Source organism: Protopterus annectens, chromosome 6.part0, assembly GCF_019279795.1.
Source record: "Protopterus annectens isolate FY-2018-M chromosome 6.part0, PAN1.0, whole genome shotgun sequence".
Taxonomy (NCBI): Eukaryota; Metazoa; Chordata; order Ceratodontiformes; family Protopteridae; genus Protopterus; species Protopterus annectens.
The window spans coordinates 629,383,850-629,410,901 of NC_056737.1; the positions used below are offsets into that span (position 1 = coordinate 629,383,850).

Below are 27,052 nucleotides of genomic sequence, written 5' to 3' on the forward strand. Positions count from 1 at the left end.
ATTGCCTTTGATCCTCCAGGAAAAAAAATATTCTGAAGACAATTGGATACACCTGCCTCTCGACATTCCTGGATTGTTGGGATAAATTTGCTTCTCTTCAGCCTGGTGTCAGTGAATAATCATTTTATATATTCTGCAATCTCCAATTTTTAATACTTTTCCCTTCTGGCACGGTTTTGTCAAGATCACCTATTTCTGCTGATATGATTGCATCTTTACAAATACAGGTCTTGGCTTCTTTTTCATGACCAGATTTGGAGAATACACTCAAAATGCCCTGTCAGTTAACAATATTTCAGTAGAATACCAGTCCAGTTTCTTATTTCTGCTTTCATAAAATTAATAGAGTCTATTTCTTCCAGTTTCTCTGGTAAAGCAGAAAGGCTCAGGTTTTCTCTGTGTGCTAGGTCTTCTTACCCTACCATTTTTTGAAACAGTTTTCCTTGAGAAGTCTTATACTCAACCAACCTTTTCTTCATTTCAGCCTCTAATTTTTGCACTTTTATCAGTTCATCTGAGTAGCAAGTTAAAGCTCATTTTTTCCAACCTTTTGTTATTTGAGTTGATAAAATACTGAAAAACTGAAGGAGTATATCACCTCTGGGTACATTTGATTTTTTTTCCTGTAAATTACTCAAAGCCATCTCTTGTACCAAAGTTGAAACTTGAAATGCTTTTTGCTGAACAGCTGCAGCATTCCTCAAAGCCAGTGTTTTTTCTTCACCTTTTCCAGTCGATTTTCTTTCAGGTTCTCTAATTTCCCTTCTTGCTGATATCTAGGCATTGTACTTATTTAGCCACTAGCTAAATTTTACCATATCACTGGCTCTTATTTTTCAATTTCTTTTTTTTTCCACACTGGGAGAACTCTAAGCTATTGCCCGGTGTGCAGACTTCTTGGAAGCCCTCTGCCTATACTGTTTTGGTGAATATTCCATTGATGGCTTTATGAAAATTTTTCTTTACTACTCAGATCTTACTGACATCAATCTGTGCAAATGAGAAGTTATGTACCTACCATAACGTTCCATGTTAGTGGTCTTCTCTCGCCTTCTTTCTTGCTGGATGGGTTCAGAGCCGATCCTCTGCTCCGACTTGGCCACTTACTAAAGCTTGACAGCTTATTTTACCGGCTCGAGGCAACCCTATATCCCATGATGCTAGGCAATAACTCCCCAGATCTCGTTTGGAAGCTGAAAAACCTAGCGTAGGCCAATAAAACAAAATCCTCCAACTGGAAGGAGGAGGAAGAGGGATAAAAACCTCCAAAGATAATTATTTACACTATATATATCCTAGGACACCTAGATAGTGAACAAAGGAATAAAAGGACCTTTCAATGAAGGAAAGATCTTCTCGGTCTGTCCAGGCTAGGGGGATGGTGGGTGGGATGCAAGAAAGAAGGCAAGAGAAGACAACTAACATGGAACGTTATGGTAGGTACATAACTTCTCAATGTTAAGTTGTCAATCTCGCCTTCATTCTTGCTGGATGGGACTGCGTTCCTAGCATCTTCATCCTGGGTGGCTCATTGGAGAATGGTGGAACCAAATGTTGCTCTGTCCCCGTTGGCCATGTCCAATTTGTAATGCAAAACAAAGGTATGAGGAGAGGCCTATGTGGCTGCCGCACAGATAGTGTCTATTGGTAGTCTAGCTTGAAAAGCTGTAGATGTAAGCTAGTGCTCTAGTTGAATGGGCTTTTGGCTTAGAAGTTAATTCCCTGCCTCTGAGTTGATAAATAGATGTAATCACAGAAGACAGCCACCTAGATAGGGTTACCTTGGAAACAGGAAGGCCTTTCTTATTTTCATGCGTCTGATAAAAACAGTTGATCAGACTTCCTTATTTGTTTGGTTCTATCCAAATAGTATCAGAGCTGGCGGTGAACATCTAGATAATGTAGCTTTTGCTCCGCTCTATTAGTATAGTTTGGGAAAAAAACTGGGAGATCAATTGATTGATTTAAATTTGTCTGCAAAGCCACCTTGGGTAAGAAGGATGGATTAATCCTTAGAGAAACTCTGTCTTTATGGAAGATTAAATAGGGAGGACGAATGCAGAGGGCGTGAAGCTCTGATACTCTCCTAGCAGAAGTAATGGCGACTAGGAAAAGTGTCTTCCAGGAAAGAAATTTCAATGAACAGGAGACCGCAGGTTCAAAGGGGGGGGGGAGAATTAAGGATGTTAAGACTAAATTAAGATCCCACTGAGGTGGAGGGTCTTTGATTGGAGGCTTAAGTAAATATACACCTTTAAGGACAGCTTTGCAAACCGTATTGGACATGATGTTGTGGTCCGATAAGCCTGTATGAAAATTCGATATGGCTGCCAACTGCACCTTTACTGTAGAGGCAGAAGACCCTGAATGAAAAATTTCAGCTAGGAAGTCTAAGACCGAATGAATTAGAGCAGTAAAGGGATCTATATTCCTTGCCTTTGCCCAGAAGGAGAAACATTTCCATTTACTAGTGTAAATCCTTCTGGTGGAAGATTTAAGGGAAGCTACTATGATATCCCGGACGGGATTAGAAATCATAGGAAGCCTGGCTAAGGACGGAAGTGGAGCAACCAAGCAGTGAGGTTGAGAGAATGTAGGGATTGGTGCAGCTGCCCCGACTGATGGGTCAACAGATCTGGAGCTGAGTCCAGATGCCAAGGCTGTACCAAAAGATAATGATGTAGGAACGGAAACCATATCTGTCGAGGCCAATAAGGGGGAATGAGAATCAACTTGGCTCTCAAGGCAGTTGCTTTCTGAATTACTTGTGGAATTAGAGGAAAGGGTGGAAAGGCATAGAGAAGTCCCCAAGGCCAATCTTGGACTAGAGCGTCTCTGAGGGGATGGCCTGGAAGGGGGAAGAGGGTGAAGAAGTCAGGGCATTTGCTGTTTTGGGATGTAGCAAAAAGATCACAGCAAGGAAGACCCCACTTCTGAAAAATCTCTTCCGCTACCGATTGTTTGAGAGACCACTCGTGTGGCATGAGTATGGCTCTGCTCAACCTGTCCGCTATGAAGTTGGACTTCCCGGGGATATGTGTTGCTATCAGAAACCGCTGAGAGGGGATCGCCCATTGCCAAAGTCTGAGTGCCTCTTGACACAGGGGATAGGACTTGGTTCCGCCTTGCTTGTTGATATACCACATTACGGACATATTGTCCGTTTGAATTGCAATAGTTCCTAGGGGAAGAGAGTCGTGGAGGGCTTGCAATGTTAAAAACACTGCTCTCATCTCTAGGACATTTATGTGCAGGTGGCGCTCGAAAGGTTGCCAAGTGCCATGGACCATCCTGCCCTGAAAATGCCCCCCCCCCCCCAATCAGGGAGGCGTCCGATGTCACCGTGGGAGGAGGAACAAAGGGTCTGCCCTGATGGACTTGAGGGGACAATATCCACCAGGACAGATAACTTTTGCAAGTTTGAGTTATCATGATCTTGTGGTGCATGGGGAGTTGCTGAAAAGACCATCGGGCGAACAGCATCCACTGTAGAAGACGCATGTGAAAACGTGCAAGGGGAAGAAGTGTTATGGCGGCCGCCATAAGACCCAGTACTTTCAGGACATACCTGGCCTGAATTTTGTCGCTCTGAAGAAGGACATGGACATGGTTTTGAATATCTAAGACTCTTTGGTCTGTTAACTTTGCTGAAAGCTGTACGGTGTTCAAGTTGGCGCCTATAAAGGTAATAGACTGACAAGGCGACAAGGCAGACTTTTCGAAATTTATAGAGATTCCTAGCCCTCTGCAAATGTGAATGGTGTAAGCTCTGGCTTGGAGAAGTTGATGCCTGGTGGTGGCAGTGAGGAGCCAGTCGTCTAGATATGGAAACACCTGGAATCTTTGCCGTCTCAGGTGAGCCGTAACCACTGCCATACATTTGGTGAACACTCTGGGGGCTGTAGTGAGACCAAAGGGCAGGGCTCTGAATTGGTAGTGACTGGCCCCCAGCCGAAAGCGGAGAAACCTTCTGGAGCGCCTGTGAATTTTGATGTGATAGTACGCATCCTGAAGGTCCATGGAGCACATCCAATTGTCCTTGCCCAGAAAGAGCAGAATGGACTGTAGCGTGACCATCCGGAATCTTGTTCTCTTTACAAACTTGTTCAGTTTGCTGAGATCTAATATTGGTCTCCAGTCCCCTGTCTTTTTCGGTACCAAAAAGAACCTTGAGTAGATTCCGGATCCTAGTTGATCTGCTGGGACTGGCTGGATGGCTCTTTTTGCTAGCAGTTTTGATATTTCTGATACTGCTAGTTCCCTTAGACCGGGTGGAACGTCTGGAAGGGTTCCTTTTGTTGAACTGGGGTTTGGATAAAGGGAATTTTGTAACCCTCGGATATGATCGACTGTACCCATTTGTCTTGAGTAAGGGAAAGCCAGGCTATTGGGTACAGCGACAATCTTCCCCCGACTGCCTCCGAAGGTGGACAATCGGGCAACATCTCAGGGATGCTAGAAGGGTTTGTCAGAGAGAGGCTCCCTGCTACCCTGGTTTTGTGGACCCCCTTTGCCCCTAGGGCGGCATCTGTTGTTGTTACCCCCTCTGCCTCTGGGGGTAAACTGACCCTCTTGCGTCAGACGTGACTCCTTGAGATTTGCGGAACCACATTTTCCCACCCTTCTGACCCTTAGGGTATGGTCTTGAAGGGGTGGAGAAACGGACTCCTACGACAGAAAGAGTCTTGCCATCTTGCTCGCATCTGGTCAAGGTGTCTTTCACTTGAGGTCCGAACAAAGCCGAACCATCAAAAGGGGAATTTGTGAAGGATGCCTTGAAAGGGTCCGCGAAATTACACAGCCGCATCCAGGCATGACGCCTTAAGGCCACTCCTGTGCCTGCGGCCCTACTCGCTCCATCGGCTGCATATGAAATCAGACGCATGGAGGAGTTAACAATCGAGTTCAGGGTTCCAAGCTGTGAGTTTATTTTATCCTGGGACCCAGCAGCTGATGGATCCTGTAAGACTTCTCCCAACTCTTTGAGAATATCTCTCTGAATGCGGGTGAATTGACACAGGTAATTCAGCGACCGCATGGCGAAGGTCGCTGAAGAAAACATCCGCTTACCGTACCTATCCATGGTTCTAGAATCCTTATTAGGAGGATGGATAGGTACTGAAGGATCAGCTAGTTCCTTTTTGGTGGCTGCAGCCACCACCATGGCATCCGCCGGTACACCTTTTGTTAGGAATTGCTTGTCAACTGGTGCTGTAATGAATTTAGATGGCCTCCGAGGGGTGGGTTCCACCGAATCCAGGGCCGACCACGCCTTCCGAGCCACTACTTCCATAAGGGGGTCGAAAGGTGGAGACACCCAGGAGGTGGAGGGTCGAGAACCAAATGCCTCCAGGTACACCGACTTGTCCTCGGAAGGATTAAGGGAAGACCAGTTCCCCCTCTGCTTCAGGATTTCTAGGATATCTGAGAAAGAGACATCCTCAGAGGGGGACTTTGGGGATCCCTCAGACTCATCCAAGTCGGTGTCAGATGTAATAGACTCAGGGGAGTCCACATACTTCCTCTTACATGTCCTCTTATGCGGAGGCTCTGCTGACAGGTCAGGAGAAGCCTCGGAAGAGGAAGAAATTCCCAGTGGGGAAACCTGAAGCATTGGATCTCTGGGTCCGGGAGCAAGAGATTGAGAAGAGACATCAGCAGGCACTGTAGTGGGAGGAGCTGATGGAGCTGACCGTTGACTAAGCCCTGGGGCTAGTACGCTCCTCATCACCTCGAAGGCTCCCCTATCAGAAAGGCCAGAGGGTCCCCGCTCCGAAGAGGTAGGAACCCCAGGCCGCACAGACAGGGAAGGCTCCGAGGCCGATGTCGGGGCCGAGCTCACCAGTGCCGACGCTCCGAGAGAGAGAACGGGGTCAGACAATGGTCCGATGCCACTCGCCCCCTCGGAGCCGACGAGAGAGATCAGGTGCCCGGATCCGTCCAATGAAGGTATGAAAGAGGAGATTGGAGTGGAAGACGAAGGAGCCGAAGGGGGAGGTATCGGCTCCGATGCCACAACGGTCCCGGCTCCGAGGAGCTCCGGCTCCGAACTCTGTGGGAGAGTCGAAGGAGGAAAAATAGGTGGAGTCGTAATAGCCACCGTCTGATGAGACGGACTAGAGATCATCTGGGCCAATGCCTGAGACTTTAACAGCCTACTTACCACTCTCTCAAGGTCGTGATCTGAAAGTCTGGACAACCGAGAAGATCGGCTCCGATGGCTCCGCTCCGAGAGCAGGGGAGACCTCGGAGCCGAATGATGGACTCCAATGAAAGGGATCTTGACCTCTTCTTAGATGGAGCCAACAGAGCCGAAGACACGTTGGCTCCAGCCAGAGCCGACAGCGAAAGCATGGGCTCAGAGGTATCGGCACCGAGTGGTGCCGAGACCGGAACTTGTGACTCAAAGGGATCGGCTCCAGCCGGAGCCGATCTAGGCACAGACAAGGAGCCAGCAGCCAAAGGCTTAGTACTTGGAGCCGACGGTTTTGCAGGTTTCGAGGGCCTCCCCGACGCAGACTTAGTTGGGGAGCCCTCGGGCTTTAACAAGCCCCTCAGTATCAGTTTATTACTGCGCTCCTGCAGGACTCTTGGACTGAATGCATGACATACTGAACAAGAGTCCTGCAGGTGCAGGGGTCCCAGGCAGTAAACACAAGAAGTGTGACTGTCTGTCAGAGACATTTTCTGACAGCACGAGTCACACTTCTTAAAGCCTGAGACCTTAGCTTCTTTAGGTTCCTTCGACATAACAGTGTCGAGGGTTCACAAATGTAACAGAAAAACACACACACACACTCTTGAAAAATTATAAATTAATAATAAAATGTTAATAGGGATACTGACACACCCCAACACTCCACAAGATCCCTAAGAAAAATTAGGAAAGAGTCAGGCTTAAGGCCTAACCTAAGAGTGGAGGGGGAGGGATATAAGGGATAAAAAGGGAAGGTATATAAAAAAGTAATAGAGTTAAGGGTAGTTACTAACTATTGAAAAAAATAACTAGGTGAAAAATTAACTCAAAAAGGGTGACTGAACACTCTATATATAAGACTTACCAGGAACCGGTAAAAAAAACGCACCTCGGAAGTGAAAGCGGCAAACGAGATCTAGGGAGTTATTGCCTAGCATCATGGGATATAGGGTTGTCTCGAGCCGGTAAAATAAGCTCTCGAGCTTTAGTAAGTGGCCAAGTCGGAGCCGAGGATCGGCTCCGAACCCATCCAGCAAGAATGAAGGCGAGATTGACAACTTAACATTGACTATTAGTAATAATATAAAATAATACACATTTATACTGCACTGTACACCTCTGGTTAACTTTCCAACATTGCAGAGCAACACATTACAACAACCATGTACTGCTGTTGACTTCTTGTGGAAAGTTACAAAACTTCAGGTTCATGTCACTCTAGTCATCTGAATGTCAACAGATTTAAAAACAAAAAATAAAAAAAAAACTCAAACCACTTTTTGCAGGATGGCGCACCTTCAAGCAACTTCCAAGTGGAGGACATTCCCCACACTACACACACACACAGACACACACAGACACACACAGACACACACAGACACACACAGACACACACAGACACACACAGACACACACAGACACACACAGACACACACAGACACACACAGACACATCTCCTACAAGGTCACTCAATAGTGGAGGAAAGACAAAACTCTGTTGCTGATTAAAAACATTTCAGAGTTCATCTCTATCTATTGGCAATCAGAAAAAAAAGGTTGTTGGTAGGTTGATCGTCTCAAATGCATCAAAAGCAGGCATATGTTGTTTAACACACAAAGCTACAGTAAAGGGATATGTTAACTGACTACCACAAACATCATGGACTATGGTGCCTAATACACTTACAGTAAGTGTTTTATCTCTTTCTTGAAGCAGACCAGGATTGCCTGATGGATTCCATTCTTTGTAATCAGAAGTTCATTCTCCAGAGCCATTGTCAGTTCAGCCAGACTAATTCTCTCTTCAAAACCAAAATCCAAAGCCTAGGAGGTAAAAAAAAGAAGACACATTACTGCCAAACTCTTGCAGCAGAAAGAACATTAGTGGTTTCAGAGTCCACAATCAGACTATTACAGTTCAAAGCCAACTCTATAAAAAAGCAAACAACAAAAAAAAAGAACAAAAGAGCTGCACTCCAAGAACTTTGGGGTTGTTCAGCCAAATGACATCAGACATGCACTATCTTGTAATCTATGGAAAACATCGTAGGGCTTGGACTTGACAAGGCACAGTGCTAAAGTGATTCGGTGTCTCATTTGCTAACTGTAAATCCGGCAGCAAACAGCAAACCATGAGACAGCACAAATGCTGCACATTATCACAAGTCTCCAAGCAATTTACTTTGGCAGTGGCTCAGAGCTCACAGACACACAGGGTAAAGGAAGTACCAAAGCAGGCTGTGCATCTTCTAGAAAGTACAGTTGTCCCACTTAACCATAACTGCAGATGTTTGAATAGATCAATGTTGTAATACTGACTCTTGGGTCTTCCTGCCATGCAGAAGCCTAAGACTGGCCCAATTTCCTGAAATTTTATATCATTCTTATCCGACAGACATTTGAAGATCAATGTCTGGACATCAAGGTAAGAACAGCATCATCTTTAGTTCTTCTTAAGCAGTAAACAAGCACACTGATGTCCAAGGACAGCATGACCTTCCCTAGTTGTCTGAATTTAAACAAGTAACAGGACGATAATAGGAGGTAGAGAGGGGCTGATGGAAATAAGAGAAAGATCTGCAGAAAAACTCCTCTACCTACTGCACTCAGCAAGGGGGAGACAAGTGGTCAACAGACACAAGAGCTGGGAAAGTGGGAATATGTACTGCAACAGTGGTTTCCAACATCTACAATTATGGTAAGTGGGGCATACCTGTACTATGTTCTTTGTAGTCAGTGTTGCAGTACTGATTCCTGGGAGGACTCCCAAACCTAAAATTTGGATGGTGGGTGATGTGTATGCCATTAGTGAGCAAGATTTTGAAGGATGGCAGTAGCAAACTCTGCTCTAGCCTTGGAAACATGGCCTAGGTTATAGTGCTTTGCAAAGGTGTGCACCGAATTGTGTGCGACTATCTCTATGATGGCCTGGGTAGGGACTCATTTGAGGAAAGCAGTGGCAGGTGCTCCATGTCTGGTGGTGTTGGCTTTAATATGCTCAGGCAAATCCTTTCTATGTTGTGAGTAACAGAACTTAATGCAGTTAGGTATTCACTTTGAAATGGTTTGTTTGGAGACAGGCTTGCCTGTTTTCCCTCTGCAAAAGCCACCAGCAATTGTTCTGCTTTACTAGGGGTTTTAGTCCTGTTTAGATAACACTGGATCTGCCTGTGTACATCCAGCGAGTGTAGAACTTACTCTGCCCTGTTCTGTGGATTTCAGTAGAAGACTGGTAGGTGGACAGCCTGGTTTAAATTAAGTTCTTATACCACCTTATTCATAAGGGATGAGTTTGTTCGGAGGGTTACCTGTGGGAGACAGTGAAAGGTTCTTTATGAGGGATTTTAGTTCAGAAACCCTCCTAGTTGATGTGATAGCTATAAGAATGGTGGTCCTTCCAGGTGAGCATCTTTAAAGAGGCAGTAGCAGGAGGTTCAAAAGGGAGCAAGGTTAGTTTTCCTAATAATTTAGATCCCATGCTGGCATAGAGTTCCTTTTGGGTGGTCTGAAGTGAATCACCCATTTTAGAAAAAGTTTCATGTGGGGATGTGAGAAGATAGGTAGAGTTCAGGCAAGCTGAAACTGCAGCTGCATGTACCTTAATGCTGGAACAGGAAAAGCCTAGTGTAAACAGGCTTCACAGGTACTAAAAGACTAAGCCGATGTCTTCTTGAGTAGGACTAATGTCACTTCTGTGACACAAGGTGGAAAATCTTTTCCATTTTACCAGGTATGACTTCCTGGTATTGGGTTTCTTTTCTTACCTTAGAATGAAAAGCATATTCTTGGGTTAGAATGCAGCTCTTCATGTCAAGACCCAATCCTCCAGGCAGTTAACCTGAGGGTGGCTAGGTAGGGATGGAAAACTGATCCCTAGGCTTGACTGAGGAGATCTACTTCTTGTGGTAGGGTGTGGAATCTCCCCTCACTGAGTGTCATGGTATCACTCAGAGACTCCCTATGCTGTGGAATAAAATCCCGGTCCATGTGAGGCAGAGCACCTCGCTGGCTCTGTTCAAGAGAAATCTTGACCTGTGGATGGGAGATCGTAGGTTTACCCCGGGAATCATCTCTGTGTCACTGCTGGACAGAGGCACAACAAACTAATGGGCACAGTATTTTTTCATATAAGGGGTGGCGTAAGCCACAAAACTTTGGGCTAGGCTTATAAATGCCTTAGGGCAGATAGCCTAGTATAAACCTATGAACTGTTGTCTTGACTAGAAGGGGGCCAATAGGATCACGCTGGGTCTTTATGCCCCGATTTCTGTCAGGGCCCTGTGAATCAGGGGTAAGGGTCCAAATGCATACAGGATCTAGTTTGTCTATGTGAGGGAGAATGCACCTACTTTCCATGCTCCTGCCTGTTGTGTTCTGGAGCAGACCTTCTATAGCGTTTGCTGAGGTGAGATGTGAATAGGTCTACTGAGGAGATCCCCAGTGTATAGTTAGATCCAGGAAGACCTCTCTCCAGCATTCACTCATTGGGATCTAGAAGGTCCCTGCTTAGAGAATCCATCAGGGTGTTGCTCTAGCACATCGTAATACAAGAGTCTATGATGGTCAACCCTATTTCTTGAGACAGTATCCAAATTTTCCTGGAAAGGCTGCACGGAGGGTAAGACAAAGATCTCCCTTATTTATGTATGACATCAATGTGGTGTTATCTATCTAGATTTGCAGGATCCCTGGGCTTAAGTTTTATTGAAAAGCTTTAATGACAAGGTGGACTACTCGTAACTCTGATTTATATGCAACTATCTCTGCTGTGGAGACCAAACAGGTGCCATGGGGCCAACAGTGACACACTGTGCAGGAGGGAGTACCAGTATTGGCGTGGCCAGGCTGGTGCAATCAAAATCATCCTTGGTTTGTCTTGATTGACCTTTAGTAGTACTTTGGAGAGCAGAAGCAGAGGAGGAAAGGCATAAACAGATAGGTTTTTCCAGCTGAAGGACAGAGCATCCATCTTCCAAGCTTGAATGGGGAAGTTCTTGCACAAAATCTTTCCAATTGATAGTTCTGGTGAGAGGCAAACAGGTCTATATCTGGGCTCCCCCATTTGCTTGTCAACATGTTGAAAATCCTTGGTTCCAGTTTCCACTCGTGTGGGTCCATGAGGGTTCTGCTTAGTCCATCTGCCAGTGTATTTAGTTATCATGGCAGGAATTGAGCTTGTAGATGTACTTGGTAGCTCAAGGCTGTGCTCCACAATGCCATGGCTAGTCTGTGTGTGTGTGTGTGTGTGTGGGGGGGGGGGGTAAGAATGTGTAACCCTCTCCTTGTTTATGTAGTACATAACAGTGGTGTTGTCCGTCTTTATCATTAATTGTCCTGGAAGAATGTGGTCCTTGAAGGCTGTCAGAGCATTCTGTACAGCTAACATTTCTTTATGATTGATGTGAAGGTGCATTTGAATTGGGTTCGATTTACCCTGAATGCACTTCCCTGCCAGGTGCGCCCCCCATGCATAATCTGAAGCGTCTGTTAGGGTTTGGGCGGCAGGGGTAGTGTGCATGGTAGTCCCTTGTTTTGGTCGCAATTTCTCTGCCCACCAAAGGAACTCTGGGTGTAGACAAGGAATGATAGGAATCATTACTTCTAGATCCTGAGAATGTTGACAACATAGGCTTTTTAAATACCACTGCAGTTTCCTCATATGCAGTCTTGCATACGGAATTAGAAGAATGCAGGAGGCCATGAACCCCAAGGCTTGTAGTATTTGCCTTGCAGATAGCAGGGTTTTTGTGACAACTTGTTTGAAGTAGGTTGTAAAGTGAATTTGTTTCTCTGGCGTGAAGAAAGCCATCTGGAAAGTTGTATTCAAGCTTGCTCCCAGGAATATAATTTGCTGACAGGGTACCAGGTGTGATTTCTTTTCGTTTATGGTGTACCCCACACAAGTTAGCACCCTCTGTACAAAAGCCAGACGATTCAAAAATTTGTCCTGGTTTTCTGCATGAATTAGACAATCGTCCAGGTATGGGTATATTTGAATATTTCTTTGTCTGCAAAATGCAATGACTGGAGCTAGGCACTTTGTAAATATCCTGAGCACAGCAGAGAAGCCAAAGGGCAGTGCAGAGAACTGATAGTACGTGTAGCCTGCTTTGAAGCGTAGGTATCTTCTGAAATACTCCCCGATTGGGATGGGCAGGTATGCTTCCTTTAAATTTAGTGTTGCCAACCAGGCATCTTTGCTTAGCATAGGAAGCAACTAGTGAAGAGTCAGCATCTTGAATTTTGAAATCAACAAAAAGGTGTTTAGAGTAGGCAGGTCCAGGATAGGACGCCATGAATTGTCTTTTCTGAGTACCAGGAAAAATCTCGAGTAGAAACTTTGCCCTTTTTTCTCTTCTGGTACCAATAGAATAGCCCCTATGCTTAAGAGAGAAGTAACTTGCTTTTGGGCCTCTGCCCACTGCTTTGGAGGTAGATCCGGCCAACTGCTTGGAGTTGGTGACTTGTGGAAGTGAAATCTGTATCCTTGGGACACTATATTTAAAATCCATTTGTCCTGGGTAATGAGTCCCCAGTTCTTTGCATGAAGTGCAATCTTTCCCCCCAACGGAGCAGTCAGTTGAGAAGTGCTTGGAAGTTTTAAAAAGAAGTCATTGAGAAAGTTTAACATAGTGGGGAGTTTTATTACTCCCAAATTTGGAAGTGGAGGCCCCCCATTGCTTAGTCCTGTGCGTCCCCTGGGATGGAAGGCTGGGTGCTCTGCTGGATCTAGGTTTGGACTGAGAAGGTTTGGAAGAGGCAGGAAAGGACCAATTCTTAGAAGGCTAATGTCTACTAAATCTTGGAGGTTGTACTTGTAAAAAAAAAAAAAAAAAAAAAAAAAAAATCTTTAACAGTTTGCATAGATTTAGCTTTTTCCTCCATCTTTTTTAAGAACATCTTCTGCCTTGTTGCCAAATGGGTGGCCCTGATTTAAGGGAGCATCCAGTAATTTTGCTTTAACAATCTGGCAAGGATTGCTCCTTAAGCCAAGCATGCTTTCTAAGTACAGACCCAGTAACCACAGCCCTGCAAGATGCCTCTAGTGAATCAAAACCACATTGCAATGTATGTTTACCAACTTGTACAGCAGAATGCATAAAAATCCTGTAAATCCTTACTTCCAGTACAATCAGGAGTCAACATCATTTTCTGTTTAAGCAATCCAATAATATGCTGCTGATACTTTAACATATGAAACTGGCAATTCAAGGCCCTAATGGCCAAAGTTGCAGAAGTGCATACCTTCTTACCCCACATATCCAGCGCTCTGGAGTCTCTATCAGAAGGGGTAGGATTTTTGGCAGTAGTAGCTTTAATGCCCTTGGGTCCCCGTGAAATGGTTTCAGAATCCGCAGTAGGATTTTTGAAAAGGAACTTGTGAGAGTCAGGAGCCCTGTAATATCTATCAGGTTTTCTGGAAGCAGGATGTAAAGAGTCAGGGGCCATGCTAGATTCCGAAAAGGCATCATCGACAATGTCCAGAACAGGAGGTATAGCTGAAGGCCTGTGCTGGGGCAGGAGTAAGAAATCCCTAAGCCTCTATTTAGAATCAGAGAAATCCTGACTTTCCCAATGAAAAAGCTCCCTGAGAGTATGCAAGGTTTCACCAAAAGAGAAATCCTCTGGAGGGAAAGCAGAGGGAATAGAGTCCTCAGCATCAGAATCCTCATAGGTAGATAAGGGTACATCCTGGTCATCAGAGGAAACAGAAATTTCAGAATCCTGGTCAGAAGTATCATAAGCAAACTCAGTCCTAGGTCTCAGAGAGGGAAGGTTGGCTTCCTCTGATTGTAGTAATAAGGTCTTCAGTCATTCTTATAATTTGTTCTTTAGGCATAGAGGCCTGACCATGCAGTCTGGGCGTCAGTTTTCTAGGCATGGTTCGAGTTTTAGGCCTTGAAGAAGAAGATGGCGCCGGTTTAATATGCAAGTCAGTAGGCCTGAATACACCCTCAGCAGCCGGTGCCTGCACAGTGGCTCCAGACCCATTCAAGGTAGAGACATCCGCAGGTTCCACATTTGAAGCATCTCGTGGCATACCGGACTCTGAATGGGTCTCAGTAGAGGCCTGCGAATCTGAAGTGGCGGGTATCAGGGGCTGCGAAAGTGCCTCACTGACTACCAGCAAACTGGGTGGCCTGTCTCGTCTTTATCTTTGCGTTTCTTCGGAATGTCGGTAGTCGGATGGCTTACCGAAGACATATCAGGATAATTGAACCAAGCACCAAAAAATTTAGAAGTGCAAACATACCGACGATGGATATTTTGTGGTTTAAATAAGGCAGAAAAGTGACAGCAAGGTAAGTCGTGGTCAAGACCTAGGCAAGGAATACTGTATGAATGAAAATCTTTATGAGGTATTTGCTTTCCACAAAAAATGCATTTATTTACTTTTACTGACATCGGTTTAGAGCAAGAAAAAGTTTCCCCAACGGGGTACTTAGCTTTTAGTTGAAGACTTCGGTTCTGAAACTCGAAATTGAAAATTTCAGGAGTTGGCCAACTGGCACTTGCGAACTGCTTCTGCTTCAGGCACGGCAAGAAAGACTGGGGTAATGACGTCGGCTGCATGTTTTATACCCCTGACGACCCGACGTCACGGAAGAAGAGACAGCAACCGATGCAGGACCCAAGACTTTGTTAATCAGGCTGACTGAGGGCTACCTGCAAGCAGATAACCCAAATGTAATGACTACAACAGTGAAACACGAAGTACAGTTGTGTACCTACCATAAATGTAGATATTCGAGTGTATTCACTGTTGCAGTCATTACAATTGGGTTATCCTGCTGGCAGGCTACCCGCAGTCGGCCTGAATTCCAAATTCTAGGTCCGGCGTCGGTTGCTGTCGCCTCCTTCCTGACATCAGTGTGCCAGGGGTATAAAGGATGCAGCTGACGCCATTTTCTTGAGTTTTTCTTGTCCCAGATGTCAGGTGCCCTCAAAAGGGTAGGCTAAAAGTATGTCAATAAGCATACATGCACTAAGTAATAAGTTTCCTTCATCTACAAACAAATACACCATATAGGTTGTATAGAAATAGAGAAGAACAGATCAGGTCCAGCAAAGATAAGGGGGATGGTGGGTGGGTAACCTGGACTGCAACAGTGAATACACTTGAACATCTACATTTATGGTAGGTACACAACTGTACTATGTTCATCGTGTTTCACTGTTGCAGTCATTACAATTGGGTTGAATCCCAAAGCTAAGGTTGGGTGGCTGAAACTAAATAGAATTAGGAGCGGCTATGAGGCCCTGCATAACTGCAGTGGCAAAGCCTGTCCTGGATTTGGAGTAGAGAGGTAAGTGGTAGTGCTTTGTAAAAGTATGCACTGAACTCCAGGTTGCAGCCTCTAAAATGTCTTTGGTTGGTACTCCTCTGAGGAAGGCTGCTGAAGTGGCTGCTGCTCTGGTTGAATGTGGCCTAATGCCCTGAGGTACAGATTTGCCATGTTGAGAATAGCACAGACGAATGCAGTGACCTATCCATTTTGAGATAGTCTGCTTTGAGATAGCCTTTCCTTGTGATCCTGGCACATATGCTACCAGTAATTGCTCAGTCTTTCTGAAAGTTTTGGTTCTGTCCAAGTAGAAGCGCGGTTGCCTGTGTATGTCCAAAGAATGCAGAAGTTTCTCACCCTTATTCTGTGGGTTTGGATACAAGGTAGGCAAATGAACAGTCTGGTTGAGGGCCACACTGGACACTACGTTAGGCATAAAAGTGGGGTTTGTCCTTTGAGAAACTTTGGATGGAAAATGATAAAAGGTTCCACAGCCATGAGTGCCTGTAGCTCTGAGACTCGTCTTGCAGAGGTTATTGCAAGGAGCAGAGCTGTTTTCCATGATAAAAATTTTATATCAGCTGTAGCGGCTGGCTCAAAAGGAGGCAGAGTGAGTTTTTCCAAGACATAATTGAGGTCCCATGCAGGCACTGGTGATCTCCTTGGAGGCCGTAAGTTTTTGGCTCCTCTGAGGTACTGCCTTAATAATGGATGAGGAAAAAATGAGGTGGCTCTGTATTGTAATGAGCTGAAATGGCAGACGCATGAATCTTAACTGATGAAAAGGATAGGCCTTTGTCCAGCATCTCAGTTAAGTATTGTAAAATCTGAGGGATATTTGGTACAATCATGTCAATTCCTTGTGTCTGGTTCCAAGCACAGAATCTCTTCCATTTTTCTGCATAAGATTTTCTGGTACTGGGCCTCCTGGTGTCCAAGATAACATCCATAACCGCTTTAGAGAGAGGTGTGTTTTGAATAACTACATTATCCGCCATGCTGCCAGATTTAAGGTCCTGAGGTGGCTGTGCAGGATCTGATTTTTTTGGGGGTCAGTAAGTGAGGAATTTGAGGTAATGTCCATGCTGGGCATTGAGTCAAGTTCCTTAGGATTGGGTACCAGTGCTGGTGGGGCAAGTCTGGGGCAATCAGTATCATTTTTGACTTCTCTTGTCTGACCTTTAGGAGTACCTTGGGAAGGAGAGGCAGTGGGGAAAAGGCGTATACTGTTAAGTTTTTCCAGCTGAAAGATAGAGCATCTACTTTCCATGCTTGCTTGTGATAAGTCATTGTGCAGAATCTCTGTAGTTGGCAGTTGTGAGGGGAGGCAAATAGATCTATGTCCGGGCATCCCCAATTCCTTGTTATCATGTTGAAGACTTGTGGATCCAATTTCCACTCGTGGGGATCCATGAGGTTTCTGCTTAGTTCGTCTGCCAGAGTATGTATCTTTCCTGGCAGAAATTGTGCTTGCAGATGTACTTGGTAAGTCAATGCTGTGTCCCACAAAGTCAAGGCTAGTCTGCAAAGGGGGTAGGAATGCATGTCTCTCTGCTTGTTTATGTACCACATGACTGTAGTGTTGTCCGTCTTTACAAGTAGTTGTCCTGGATGCAGTAGATCCTTGAAGGTTGTCAGGGCATTCTGAACAGCTAGCATCTCTTTTTGATTGACATGTAGATGCATTTGGATTGAGGACCATGAGCCCTGAATACATCTTCCTGCCATGTGGGCCGCCCAGGCATAATCTGATGCATCTGTTGTCAATGTTTGCCTAGCTGGGGGTATGGTGAAAGGCTACCCCTTGTTGTGGTGACAGGCCTTTGCCCACCATCGAAACACCTGTTGTAGGCAGGGAATGAGTGCAATTATTGTTTCCAGGCTGTGGCAATGTTGAGTCCAAACACTTTTTAGATACCATTGTAGTTTCCTCATATGCAGTCTTGCATATGGAATTAGCAGAATGCAGGATGCCATGAAGCCCAAAGCCTGCAGAATTTTTCTTGCAGTTAACTGTGTGTTTGTTGCCAACCTTTTGAAATAAGTAGTCAGTTGCCTTTGTTTGTCTGGTGTGAGATAAGCCATCTGGGCAGTTGTATTTAAGCTTGCACCCAGGAATATTATCTCTTGAGAGGGTACAAGTTTTGATTTCATTTCGTTTACTGTGTACCCTAGGCATATTAATAATCTTTTTACAAACGCCAGATGCTGTAGTAGTATGCCCTTGTTCTCTGCTTCAATAAGGCAGTCGTCCAGGTAAGGATATATTTGTATTCCTCTGTCTGCAAAATGCAATTACTGGTTCCAGGCATTTTGTGAAGACCTTGGGCGCAGTAGATAAGCCAAAGGGCAGTGCAGAGAATTGGTAGTGCATTGAGCCAGCTATGAATCTGAGGTATCTTCTGCATGACTGTCTGACTGGGACATGCAGGTATGCCTCTTTTAGTTCTAAAGTTACAAGCCAAGCCTTCTTGCCCAGCATGGGCAGAAAGTGCTGCAAAGTCAACATTTTGAATTTTGGAATATCCAGGTATGTGTTTAGAATACATAGGTCCAGTATTGGCCTCCAGGCTTTGTCCTTTCTGGGAACCAAGAAAAGTCTTAAGTAAAATCCTTGTCCCTGCTCTTGCTGTGGTACTTGCTGAATGGCCCCATGTCCATGAGGGATGTAACTTGTTTTTGTGCCTCTGCCCATTGATTTTTTGGCAGGTCTGGCATACCGTTTGGCCTTGGCAGGTTGTGAAAGTGGAAACTGTAACCTTGTGACACTATGTTCAAGACCCATTTGTCCTGGGTGATTATGTGCCAGTTTTGAGAAAAAAGTGCTAGTTTTCCCCCTAAAGGAGCTGCCAGTAGAAAAGTGCTTGGTGCTGGCAGGGGGAAATCATTGGGATTGCTTTCTGTATGGCTGTGACTTGTCTTCTCTGCTTTTGGAGGTAGAAGCACCCCATTGTTTAGATCTGTAGGAGCCTTGGTGCTGGGATCTACCTCTAGGGCGTCTGTATCTGCCTCTTTGTAGCCTGTCTGACACTGGAAAGGACCGATTATTTGTGGGCCAGTGTCTGATAAATCTTGGAGGCTGTACCTATAAGAAATCCTTGACTGCCTGCATAGATTTGGCTTTGTCCTCGATTTTCTTCAACACCTCTTCTGCTTTAACACCAAACAAGGTATCATGCTGTAATGGAGCATCTAGTAATTTTGCTTTAACATGATCAGGCAGATTCTGTTCCTTTAACCAAGCATGCCTCCTAATGACAGAACCCGTAACAGCGGCTCTGCTGGAGGCCCCCAAAGAATCAAAACCACATTGTAAAGTATGCTTTCCAACTTGTTCAGCTGCATGCAATAAATCCTGCATTTTTTTATTTTCTACACATTCAGAATTTGTCGACATTTTCTGTTTAAGCAGTGACATTATGTATTGCTGATATTTAAGCATAAGAAACTGACAATTTAAAGACCTAGCCAAGGTAGCAAAAGTGCAAATCTTTTTACCCCATCTGTCCAGTGCCCTGGAATCTCTGTCAGAGGGGGTAGGGTTTTTTTTGCAGTGGAGGCCTTGACCCCTTTGGGACCCTGAGAAATAGTTTCTGGGTCAGCAGCAGGGTTTTTAAAAAGAAATTTGTGGGAGTCTGGAACCCTGTAGTATCTGTCTGGCTTAACATGAGCTGGAGGTAAGGAGTCAGGAGTCAGACTGGACTCTGAAAATACATCTACAATGTCTAGCACAGGTGGAATAGCAAGGGGCCTGTGCTGAGGCAGTAAAAGAAAGTCTCTGAGCCTTTTCTTAGATTCTGAATAATCTTGGCTCTCCCAGTGGAAATGCTCCCTCTTGGTATGCAGTGTTTCCCCAAAAGAATAATCCTCAGGAGGAGAAGCTGAGGGGATAGATTCTTCAGCATCAGAATCCTCATAAGGAGGAAGAGAGTACTGCTGATCAGAAGAGGAATCAGATGAAATGGAAACCTGATCTGAAGATTCATATTCTATCTCTTACCTAAGCCTCTTGTCATGAGGGGGATGAGAACCCTTGATCAAAGTAATCAGGTCTTTGGCCATTTTGAGCATCTGTTTTTTAGGCATGGAGGCCTGTCCATGGGGCTATTGTACTTGTTTCTTTGTCTTTAAAGCTGCTTTAGTTTTTGCCTTTGAAGCTGAAGTTGTTTTAACATATAATTGTGTAGGCCTGAAAACGCCCTCAGAAGCCGATGCCTGCTCAGCGGCTCTGGACCCATCTGAGGGAATGGTTTCCGAAGGTCCAATACCTTGAGTTTCTGTAGGCCTGGTTGACCTGGGAATCGGTATCGGCCTGTGGCTCTAAAGTAGTGGTCGTCAGGGGCTGCGAAAGCGCCTCACTGGGAACCGGCGACTGGCCTAGAAGAAGCCTCGTCATTGGTTTTGGACTTTGGATGCCTGTCTCTTTTTCTTTGCGTTTTTTTGTAAACTCCGGTAGTCGGCTGTTCCGACGCCATTATATAATTAAATCGTCTGCCAAAGTAATGAAATGCAAAGTCGAACTGACGCTTAATAGTGCGTTGTTTAAATCTAGCACAAAACCGACAACTAGCAACGTCGTGGTCAGGGCCTAGGCAAGGAATACAGTAAGAATGAAAATCCTTATGAGGTATTTGCTTCCCACAAGAAATACAATTATTAACTTTTTCTGACATCGGTCTGGAGCAAGAAAAAAGTTTCCCCAATGGGGTACTTAGCTTTTACTGAAGACTTTGGATCTGAAATTTGAACTTGAAAATCTCAGGAGTCGGCCAACCGGCACTTGCGAACTGCTTTTGCTTCGGGCACCGTGCAGCAAGAAAGACTGAAGAAAATGGCGTTGGCTGCATCTTTAATACCCCTGGCGCACTGACGTCAGGGAGGAGGCGACAGCAACCGACACCGGACCTAGACTTTGGAATTCAGGCCGACTGTGGGTAGCCTGCCAGCAGGATAACCCAATTGTAATGACTGCAACAGTGAAACATAATGAACATCATGCCCTAGAGTTCTGAAATGTGCTATCAGACCGGAGACACTTCATGAATACTTTGGAAGCAGTTGATAGCCCAAATGGTAAAGCACAGAACTGTGAACCTGAAGCTAAAAACTGTAGGCATTTTCTGTGGCTGTCTGCAATGGTGACATGGCATCAACCATCTTTTAGGTCTAGAAAGACCACAGAGGCATTTTGGAAGCTCAAGGGTAGCAATTTTTGCAATGCAAATATTTTGAATTTTGGGATACTGAGGAATTTGTTTAGCTATGAGAGGTCCAAGATGGGCTTACAGATGCCCTGTTTTCTTGGAACTAGAAATATCCTTGAGAAAAGCTTTTTCCCTCTTTTCCTGAAAGGACAGCATGGATGGATTCCTGGTGAAGTAGGTCCCTGAGGATAAGTGGCAAGAGGCTTTTTCTTGCTCTTTTGGTAACTTTGGAAAGCCCAAGAAGGGTGATATTTCTTTGAATTGAATACAGCACCCCTTCTCTATGATGCTGAGGACCCACTGGTCCCTGGTAATGGATTTCCATTGGTTTAGGAAGAAAGACAGACTTCCTGCCAGATGTTTGATGGGAAAGAATGACTAGGTAAGGGAGGGTGGGGTAGGCTCTTTGGAGCTCCCTGCTCTGCGATTGTTCTGATTGCCAAATGTCTTGGTCTTTTGCCATGGGGAGGCTTCCCCTTGTTTTGTCTTGTCCAGGTGTAAAAAGCCAAAGTTTATAAGGGTAATTCCTACTGTACCCTGGGGAAAGACGACAGGTAAAAGTCATTCACACGTTTAATTTGCTTTAATTTTTTATCTAGTTTCTCAAAAACTTGTTCAGCTGGTGGACCAAAAGGAAATTCCATCTAATTGAGCATCCAGTAGTTCAGCCTTTACCTGTTATGACAGGAGTCGAGTCTTAAGCCATAAATGCCTGTGGATGCCAGAACACCTGGCAAAGTACAGTTGTGTACACTTACCATAAATGTAGATGTTCAAGTGTATTCACTGTTGCAGTCATTACATATGGGTAATCTGCTGGCAGGTTGCCCTCAGTCGGCCTTAATTCCAAAGTCTTGGGTCCTGCGTCGGTTGCTGTCTCCTCTTCCATTACTTCACATCGTCAGGGGTATAAAACATGCAGCCGATGCCATTTTCTTTAGTTTTTCTTGCCACAGATGTCAGGTGCCCCCAAAAAGGTAGGAAAAAAAAAAAAGAAAAATATATATATATATATATATATATATATATACACACACACACACACACACACACACACACACATGCATCAATATAAACTTTACCTTCATCTACAAGCAAATACACCACATAGGTTGTAGAAGATAGAGAAGGAAAGATAATCTCCAGAATGACAGGGGGATGGTGGGAGGGTAACCTGGACTGCAACAGTGAATACACTCGAACATCTACATTTATGGTAAGTGTACACAACTGTACTATGTTCTTCGTGTTTCACTGTTGCAGTCATTACAGTTGGGTAGAATCCCAAAGCTATGGTTGGGAGGCTGGAGCTAAACAGCATTAGGTGCGGCTATAAGGCCCTGCAGAACTGCAGTGGCAAAGCCTGCCCTGGACTTAGAGTAGAAAGGCAAATGATAATGCTTTGTAAAGGTGTGAACAGAACTCCAAGTAGCAGCATCTAGAATGTCTTTGATTGGTACTCCTCTGAGAAAGGCTGCTGAAGTAGCTGCAGCTCTGGTGGAATGAGACCTAATGCCCTTGGGCACAGGTTTACCACGGTGTAAGTAGCAGAAACGAATGCAGTGGCTTATCCACTTTGAAATAGCCTTTCCTTCTGATCCTGCAGCATATGTCACTAGTAATTGCTCAGTTTTTCTTAGAGCTTTAGTCCTGCTCAAGTAGAATCTTAGCTGTCTGTTTGCATCCAAGGAATGCAGAATTCTCTCCCCCTTGTTCTGCGGATTTGGATAAAAAGGCTGGCAGATGAATAGTTTGGTTAAGAGCCACACTGGAAACCACCTTAGGCATAAATGTTGGATTGTCCTCAGAGGCACCCTGTCTGGGTAAAATATGAGAAAAGACTCCACAGCCATGAGGGCCTGTAGCTTTGAGACTCTTCTTGCTGAGGTAATTGCTAGTAGCAAAGCTGTTTTCCATGATAAGAACTTTATATCAGCAGTAGCAGCTGGTTCAAATGGAGGCAGGGTGAGCTTTTCCAACACATAATTGATGTCCCATGCAGGTATTGGTGATCTTCTAGGAGGCCTTAAATTTCTGGCTCCTCTAAGATACTACTTTAGTAAAGGATGAGAAAAGATTGGTGGCTCTGTATTGTAATGAGCCAAAATGGCAGAGGCATGGATTTTAATGGATGAGAAAGATAGGCCTTTGTCAAGCATCTCAGTCAAGTATTGTAATATCTCAGGAATATTTGGTTCTTCTGTATCAGTTCCTTGTGCTTGATTCCAGGCACAGAATCTCTTCCATTTATCAGCATAGAATTTTCTAGTACTAGGCCTTCTGGTTCCAAAATGACATCCATCACAGCTTTACTGAGAGGTGTTGTTTATATAACTACATAATCAGCCATGCTGCCAGGTTCAGTGTCTGGAGTTGATTGTGCAGGATTTGATTGTTTTGCTGGAACAGTAGTTGAGGTCTTTGAGGTAAGGTCCAAGCTGGGTATTGAGACAAGTTTCTTAGGATTGGGTACCAGTATTGGCGGGGCCAGTCTGGGGCAATTAGTATCATGCTCATAAGCCTAGTACTTATTATACAGCAGGAACTTCTCATTGTTACATTTGTTAATGCCTGTCATGTACTTCACAGATAAAGATTCTAGTTGTCTACTGATGTACTATGTTCTTCATCTGTAAATATGTTTTAAGTAATTTCTATGTTAAACTGTTAATCGCTATGTAATCCAATGTAACTACTGTCTGTTTATTTTACTGTGGAGCTTTTCTTCCCGAGCCTCCGCTGAAAATGGACCCACGTCCAGTCGGACACTCCCAGTCAACAAATTTAAATAAATAAATAAAATAAATAAATAAATCTTTGGTTTCTCTTGTCTGACTTTTAGGAGGACCTTGGGAAGAAGAGGCAGTGGAGGAAAGGCGTAAACGGATTGTTTTTTCAAACTGAAGGATAGGGCGTCCACTTTCCATGCTTGTCTGTGATAAGTCCTTGCGCAAAATCTTTCCAAGTGATAATTTTGAGGGGAGGCAAATAGATCTATGTCTGGGCTCCCCCATTTCTTTGTTATCATGTTGAAGACTTGTGGATCTAGTTTCCACTCATGAGGATCCATAAGGTTTCTGCTTAAGTCGTCTGCCAGAGTATTTTGTTTTCCTGGCAGGAATTGAGCTTGAAGATGTATTTGGTAAGTCAAAGCTGTGTCCCACAGTGCCATGACTAATCTGCAAAGGGGGTATGAGTGCGTGGCCCCCTGCTTGTTTATGTACCACATGACTGTGGTGTTGTCCTTCTTTATCAGTAGTTGTCCTGGATGAACTAAGTCCTTGAAGGCTGTCAGGGCATTTTGAACAGCTGGCATCTCTTTCTGGTTGATATGTAGATGCATTTGTTTTGGGGCCCATATGCCCTGAATGCATCTTCCTGCCATGTGGGCCCCCCAGGCATAACCTGATGCGTCTGTTGTTGAGGTTTGGCTGACAGAGGCTAGAGTGAAGGCCCTTCCCATGTTTTGGCGACATACCTTTGCCCACCACAGAAACTCCTGTTGTAGGCAGGGAATGAGAGGAATCATTGTTTCCAGACTGTGACAATGTTGACTCCATAAACTTTTTAGGTACCATTGAAGTTTCCTCATATGCAGTCTTGCATATGGAATCAGTAGAATGCAGGATGCCATGAAGCCCAAAGCCTGCAGAATTTGTCTTGCAGATAACTGAGTTTTTGTTACCATCAGTTTTGAAGTAAGTAGTCAGTTGCCTTTGTCTGGCGTGAGGTAAGCCATCTGGGCAGTTGTATTCAAGCTTGCACCCAGGAATGTTATCTTTTGAGAGGGTACCAGTTGTGATTTCTTTTCGTTTACTGCGTACCCTAGGCATGTTAGAAGCCTTTTCACAAATGCCAGGTGTTGAAGAAGAATCTCCTTGTTCTCTGCTTGAATGAGACAGTCGTCCAAGTAAGGATATATTTGAATACTACCTTGCAAAATGCAATTACTGGTGCCAGGCACTTTGTAAAGACCCTGGGTGCAGTAGATAAGCCAAAGGTCAGTGCAGAGAATTGGTAACGCATGAAGCCAGCCTTGAATCTGAGGTATCTTCTGCACAACTGCCTTATTGGGACATGCAGGTATGCCTCTTTTAGGTCTAATGTCACCAGCCAGGCATTCTTGCGCAGCATGGGCAGAAGCTGCTGCAAAGTCAGCATTTTGAATTTTGGAATGTCCAGGTATGTGTTCAAAATCAATAAGTCCAGTGTTGGCCACCAGGCCTTGTCCTTCCTGGGTACCAAGAACAGTCTTGAGTAAAAACCTGGTCTTTTTTCCTGTTCTGGTAGTGTCTGAATGGCCCCCATATCCATGAGGGACATAACCTGTTTCTGTGCCTCTGGCAATTGATTTTTTGGCAGATCTGGCCAACCGTTTGCCATTGGCAGAGTATGGAAATGCTTGTTGAACGCAAGGGGAAGTCATTGGGACTGTTTTCTGTAGGTTTGTGCTTTATCTCCTCCAGAGTTTGAGGTAGAAGCGCCCCATTGCTTTGACCTGTATGAATCTTGAGCCTGGTATCTGGAACCCTTAGAGTGTATGGATTTGCCCCTTTGAGCTCTGTCTGACACAGGAAAGGACCAATTTTTTGTAGGCCAGTGTCTACTGAATCTTGGTGGCTGCACTTGTAAGAAGTCTTTTACAGTTTGCAATAGACTTAGCTTTGTCTTCCATTTTCTTTAAAACCTCTTCTGCCTTAATACCAAACAGAGCATCATGCTGTAAAGGTGCATCTAGTAATTTAGCTTTAACATGATCAGGCAAATTTTGTTCCTTTAGCCAGGCATGCCTCTTAATCACAGCTCCAGTAACTGCGGCCCTGCAGGAGGTCTCTAAGGAATCAAAACCACATTGCAAAGTATGCTTTCCAACTTGTTCAGCTGCATGCAATAATTCCTGCAATTCTTTATTTTCTGCACATTCAGAAATCAACATCATTTTCTGTTTCAGCAATCCCACAACATGTTGTTGATACTTGAGCATATAAAACTGGCAGTTTAAGGCCCTACTTGCCAAGGTTGCAGATGTATAAACCTTTTTTCCCCATCTAACCAGTGCCCCCGAATCTCTGTCAGAGGGGGTAGGATTCTTTGCTGTTGAAGCCTTAATTCCCATGGACCCTGTGAAATAGTTTCAGGATCAGCAGCATGGTTTCTAAATAAAAATTTGTGCGAGTCAGGGACCCTGTAATATCGGTCAGGCTTGCTGGGAGCCGGAGGTTAAGGAGTCAGGGGTCAAGCTTGACTCCGAAAACACATCATCCACAATGTCTAAAACAGGGAGTATGGAGGAAAGCCCTGAGCCTCTTTTTTGATTCTGAGAAATCTTGACTCTCCCAGTGAAAATGCTCCCTCAAAGTATGCAAGGTTTCTCCAAATGAATAATCCTCAGGAGGTGATGCAGATGGTATCGACTCCTCTACATCAGAATCCTCATAGGGAGGTATAGATAATTACAAGCACCAGAGGAGGAAATAAAGCCCAAGTCTTTTCTTTTATCTTCACTTTAATATAGATCCACAGAACGACAAGTAACTTCAGCACCACAAAAAAAACAAAATCGCTAAACCGTACAGCACATAAACGCTATGTCTCCACACTTGCGTTTTCGTTTACTCCACTTCCTCGGATGTAAAAGGATGAATAATTATGCCAAGTACGCACTACTTTGTATATACTCACTAATTGAGTTAATTGATTAAATGCACTTCTATTACATAATTATGTAGTAATCATTTCTCCACATTAATGACTACCAATTGCTACTTAAAAACATATAAATCTTCACATTTATAACTTTAAAAACATTCCTTCTTAAAAACGTTGTTAAAATACATTTGGTTTCAAAAACTATTTAATATTATATATACATAATACATAAATAAATAAATAAATCCCCACTTTTGTTCTTCTTTGAGAAATGCATTAAATAAACTGACGTGTAACAGCACCATCTAGTGGTGGAAATAACATATTTAGTCGTAAAAACTCAACTTGAAAGCATACAGGTATTTAAACTAATATACTACACAATTTTACAAACCATACAAACTCACATATTGTAGGATTAATAGAACACCAGGAAAAACCTTTTGAGATACAAACATTTCATATTATAAAATCAAAACATCACAAAGTTCGCTCATAGTTTTGCTGCCCTCATTTTCAAAACTGGGGCCAGCGACACAGTGTTATTAAGACCAGGTGGTTTGCCTGACTCTAGGTGAAGCTGCCATAATAGCTCCTTGTACTCAATTGTAGCCTCCCAAGGTCCACCTCTTATGTCTTTTGTTACTACTTCCAAAACAAAAAAGGAGAACGTGGCCTCCACACATTTAATTTTGTGTCTGCAGAGAGCATTATTAA

The 27,052-nt window shown here is 44.3% G+C and overlaps 1 protein-coding gene across 1 annotated transcript in view; it reads right to left on the reverse strand.

Moving 5' to 3' along the window:
- Positions 1 to 27,052, reverse strand: part of NIN (ninein) — a gene marked incomplete in the record, with an annotated part of 1,258,852 nt that overhangs the window by 559,570 nt on the left and 672,230 nt on the right. Inside the window, 1 exon segment of the mRNA XM_044074306.1 lies at positions 7,883 to 8,019. Coding sequence (XP_043930241.1) covers positions 7,883 to 8,019 — 137 coding nt within the window.